The sequence below is a fragment of the Galeopterus variegatus genome, unplaced genomic scaffold, assembly GCF_000696425.1.
Source record: "Galeopterus variegatus unplaced genomic scaffold, G_variegatus-3.0.2 Scaffold3400, whole genome shotgun sequence".
NCBI lineage: Eukaryota > Metazoa > Chordata > Mammalia > Dermoptera > Cynocephalidae > Galeopterus > Galeopterus variegatus.
Window position 1 is genome coordinate 67,153 of NW_007729511.1, and position 3,364 is coordinate 70,516.

Below are 3,364 nucleotides of genomic sequence, written 5' to 3' on the forward strand. Positions count from 1 at the left end.
ACAACATTCTTGAAATACAAAATTATAGAGATGGAGAACAGTTAGTGGTTGTCAGGGATTAAGGAGGGCAGTAGGGAGAAAGGTGGTTATGATTATAAAAGGGCAGCACTAGGGGTCCTTATGCTGGAAGTATTTTGTATCCTGACTGTGGTGGTGGTAAATGAAAATACATACGTGATAAAATTGCATAGAACCAAATACACATTCTATCTCAGGGCACCTATGACCTCCCAGGGACAACCTTGTCCTTGGTCTATCTGCACAAAGTCCTCTAAAAATGATTAATATCATACTTCAGATCAATTTTCAGCACTATGCAGAGAAGCCACTATTAGTATATTTTTCTCCTTTTTTGGGGTAAATTTCTTGATTATCTTTATAAGATAAACCACGTGTCTCTAGCTTAAATGAACTTGAAAATCAAAAGAGAAAATAAAAAGTTGATATACAGCTTCTAGTATTTTTGTCTTTTTTATTTTTGTAAATTAACATAAAAGATAAATCAAATGTTTCCAGGTTAAATTAGGTCAAATCAGAGAAAGAAAAAAGCAAACTATATAGCAAACACTTGCTCCTCTGACATCTGTAATTTCAAAAAGCATTGAGAATATTTTTATTAAATTTAGAGAAAAAACAACTATAAACAAATACATGACTTTTTCCAAAAGGCCACTTTGTGATAAAGTATATATACATAGTGTTCGTGGTTTTTTTAAAAGTGCTATATCATTTCTGGTTTGAGAACCATCTATTGTTTTAAGAGGCTTTCAACACAACTCCAGCGCTGTTGTCAGGTGACACTGGCAAAAGTGTAAATGTGGGCAAAACATCTGAGATGGGTTTCAAAAGAAGATGCCCGGGCCCACCAGGTCCAAGTCCAGCTGGGTTAATAAGAGGCACAGCTGCAGAGCGGGGAGCCAAGAATGGCTTCATGTCTGTTCTTCTACCAGACCTGGATTCTGTTGTATAAAAATGATAAAATATGGATTATTTAGTCTCCACCCTTCACAAATAAGTCAAATTGAAAAAACCCTCTGAATATAAGTAAGAGCATAAAGAAAGTTATTCTTATATTGTTAAACTGACTAATATAGACATATATGAATAACCAATTTACCACTACTATCAAATTTAAAATTCTACCTGGCTAGTAATAACGCTGGTATTTAGCACATTTTGTTGACTACTCTTTAATTATTCAAAATGAAAGTACAAATAGGCCTCCATTCCTAACCACAAATACTAATTTATATTACTAAAATCTGATTAAAGTTCAGCCTTGATAATTCAAAACATTTTCTGATAAAAACAATGTTAGACATGTGTTTTAGGTTCCCAGATTTGCCCCCAAATAATTGTAACTCATATACTGCTGGACTCTGGATCCCACATGCAGGGTCTATGAAATATAGAAGAGTAAAATAGGACAAGAAAGAAGTGAAAGAAATGGGAGAAAGAAAAGGGGAGAGAAGAGTATTTCCATGCATATTTAATATTTGATTGAACACATTAATACTGTTTTATATTTAAATACCAGTTATATAACTGACAGCCCTCATTTACTACAATAACAGCTTTTAAAAGGTCTTATCTATGCTGCAAGGCAAGCTACTTACCCAGCAGAAAAATGAAGAACTTGAGAACTTAATATATGGATACCTTACCTGATCCTCTTTTAGGCATTCAAAGGTTTGAAAACAATTCTCAATTAGATTATTTCTCTAAAAAGTTGAGCTAATACAGTTCCTTTTTCTTGGAATAAGTACGTAGTTTATGACCTAAGCTAGTGGATAGAATCCTGCTTTATTACCCAAGACCACTAACAAGTTCACTGATAAGAGACAAGCAACCCTTTGAAGGTGCCCACTTCAGCAATGGGAAACTCAAATAAAAGAGGCCTCCCAGAACAAAGAAAGCATGGAAACAAATTCATCAAATCTCCTCATTACTGAGCATCCCTGAGTTCCCAAGCTGTATTTAGCTGTGAATGACAACTTTCCTAACTCTGGGAAAGCTTCTGGTGATAGCTAGTAAAAGCTCTGGCACACTTCCAAATCCAGGATTAAAGATTAAGCTTGCTTTTTTTCATGCAAACCCTTTATCAACTGAGATCATCACTGGATTTTGTCTCTGATCAATACAAATCAAGCTGAGCACAGAACTTGATAAAAGAAAGGGGAGAGGGTAAGAAAGAGAAAGGAAAGGGAGGAGAAGACAAGTCTGCCATAATGAATTTTGGAGTCTGCTTCAAGATGATACAGCCTAGTGTAGTAAGAAAAAATGCTTTCAGTATAGTACATCCCTCTTAGATAAAGTTACAACTTTTCACTAAATTTAGTACATAAAACTTTTATCTAATCGACAGATAAATTTTACCACTTTCATTTTTATAGGCGTTAAGGAAGATGGAAACATTTGTCTGAATAACTAAGGAAGTTTTTAAAATTTCAAGGGTATAAATTTTTTAATGTTTTATCCAAATTTAAGAATCTGGCATGTGATATAAACTCAAGAGTATATAATAACATATTTCTCTAAAGTCCAACTAGCAAACATGTTAGTCTATAATAAAATACAAAGATTTCAGGAAAAAAAGAGAGATTTTAGTAAAGAATGTGTTTACAGTTTAATGGATTATAATACAATTTCAATTCAAGACATTTTACTGCATGCCAATATAGGCAATGTGAATATAAATAAGACCCTCACAACCTAGTGGGATAGAAAAATATGTATACGTGTCTACAAACACCAACCATTTGCTTCAGGAAGACCTTTCAACATACAGTATAAGGGCACTTCATAACATTCTTGGAAGTCTAAGTCAGTTTACCAAACTGCCATTTTTAACATATCAAGGTTTGGTTACTGTGTGTAAAACTTAGATTAGAGAAGGGGGAAACTATACATCTAGCTCTGATTAGTAATAAGCACCATTAGTGAAAAAGGAAAACAGGACCAAGCAAAGGTTTAACCAGTTCACCATCACTTACAGAAGAATAATTCAAAGTGGCTTATGTGGAGAGAAAAGAATTACTCTGATATACAAAGGGAAAGTATTTCACACTGTTTAAATTAATCTAAGGCAGAGAGGTCCAAGATGGCGACGGGTCTGGAGCAGCCGTGCCAGGAGACAGCGCGATCCATGTTTTATCCAAATTTAAGAATCTGGCATGTGATATAAACTCAAGAGTATATAATAACATATTTCTCTAAAGTCCAACTAGCAAACATGTTAGTCTATAATAAAATACAAAGATTTCAGGAAAAAAAGAGAGATTTTAGTAAAGAATGTGTTTACAGTTTAATGGATTATAATACAATTTCAATTCAAGACATTTTACTGCATGCCAGTATAGGCAAT

General features: G+C 33.9%; 1 protein-coding gene across 1 annotated transcript in view; it reads right to left on the bottom strand.

The window, feature by feature from the left end:
• Positions 1-594: 594 nt before the first annotated feature.
• TRIP11 (thyroid hormone receptor interactor 11) overlaps positions 595-3,364 on the bottom strand; it is a 62,186-nt gene continuing 59,416 nt past the window's right edge. The window contains 1 exon segment of the mRNA XM_008584891.1: positions 595-968. Within this exon segment, the coding sequence (XP_008583113.1) occupies positions 757-968 (212 nt within the window). The 3' untranslated portion in view covers positions 595-756.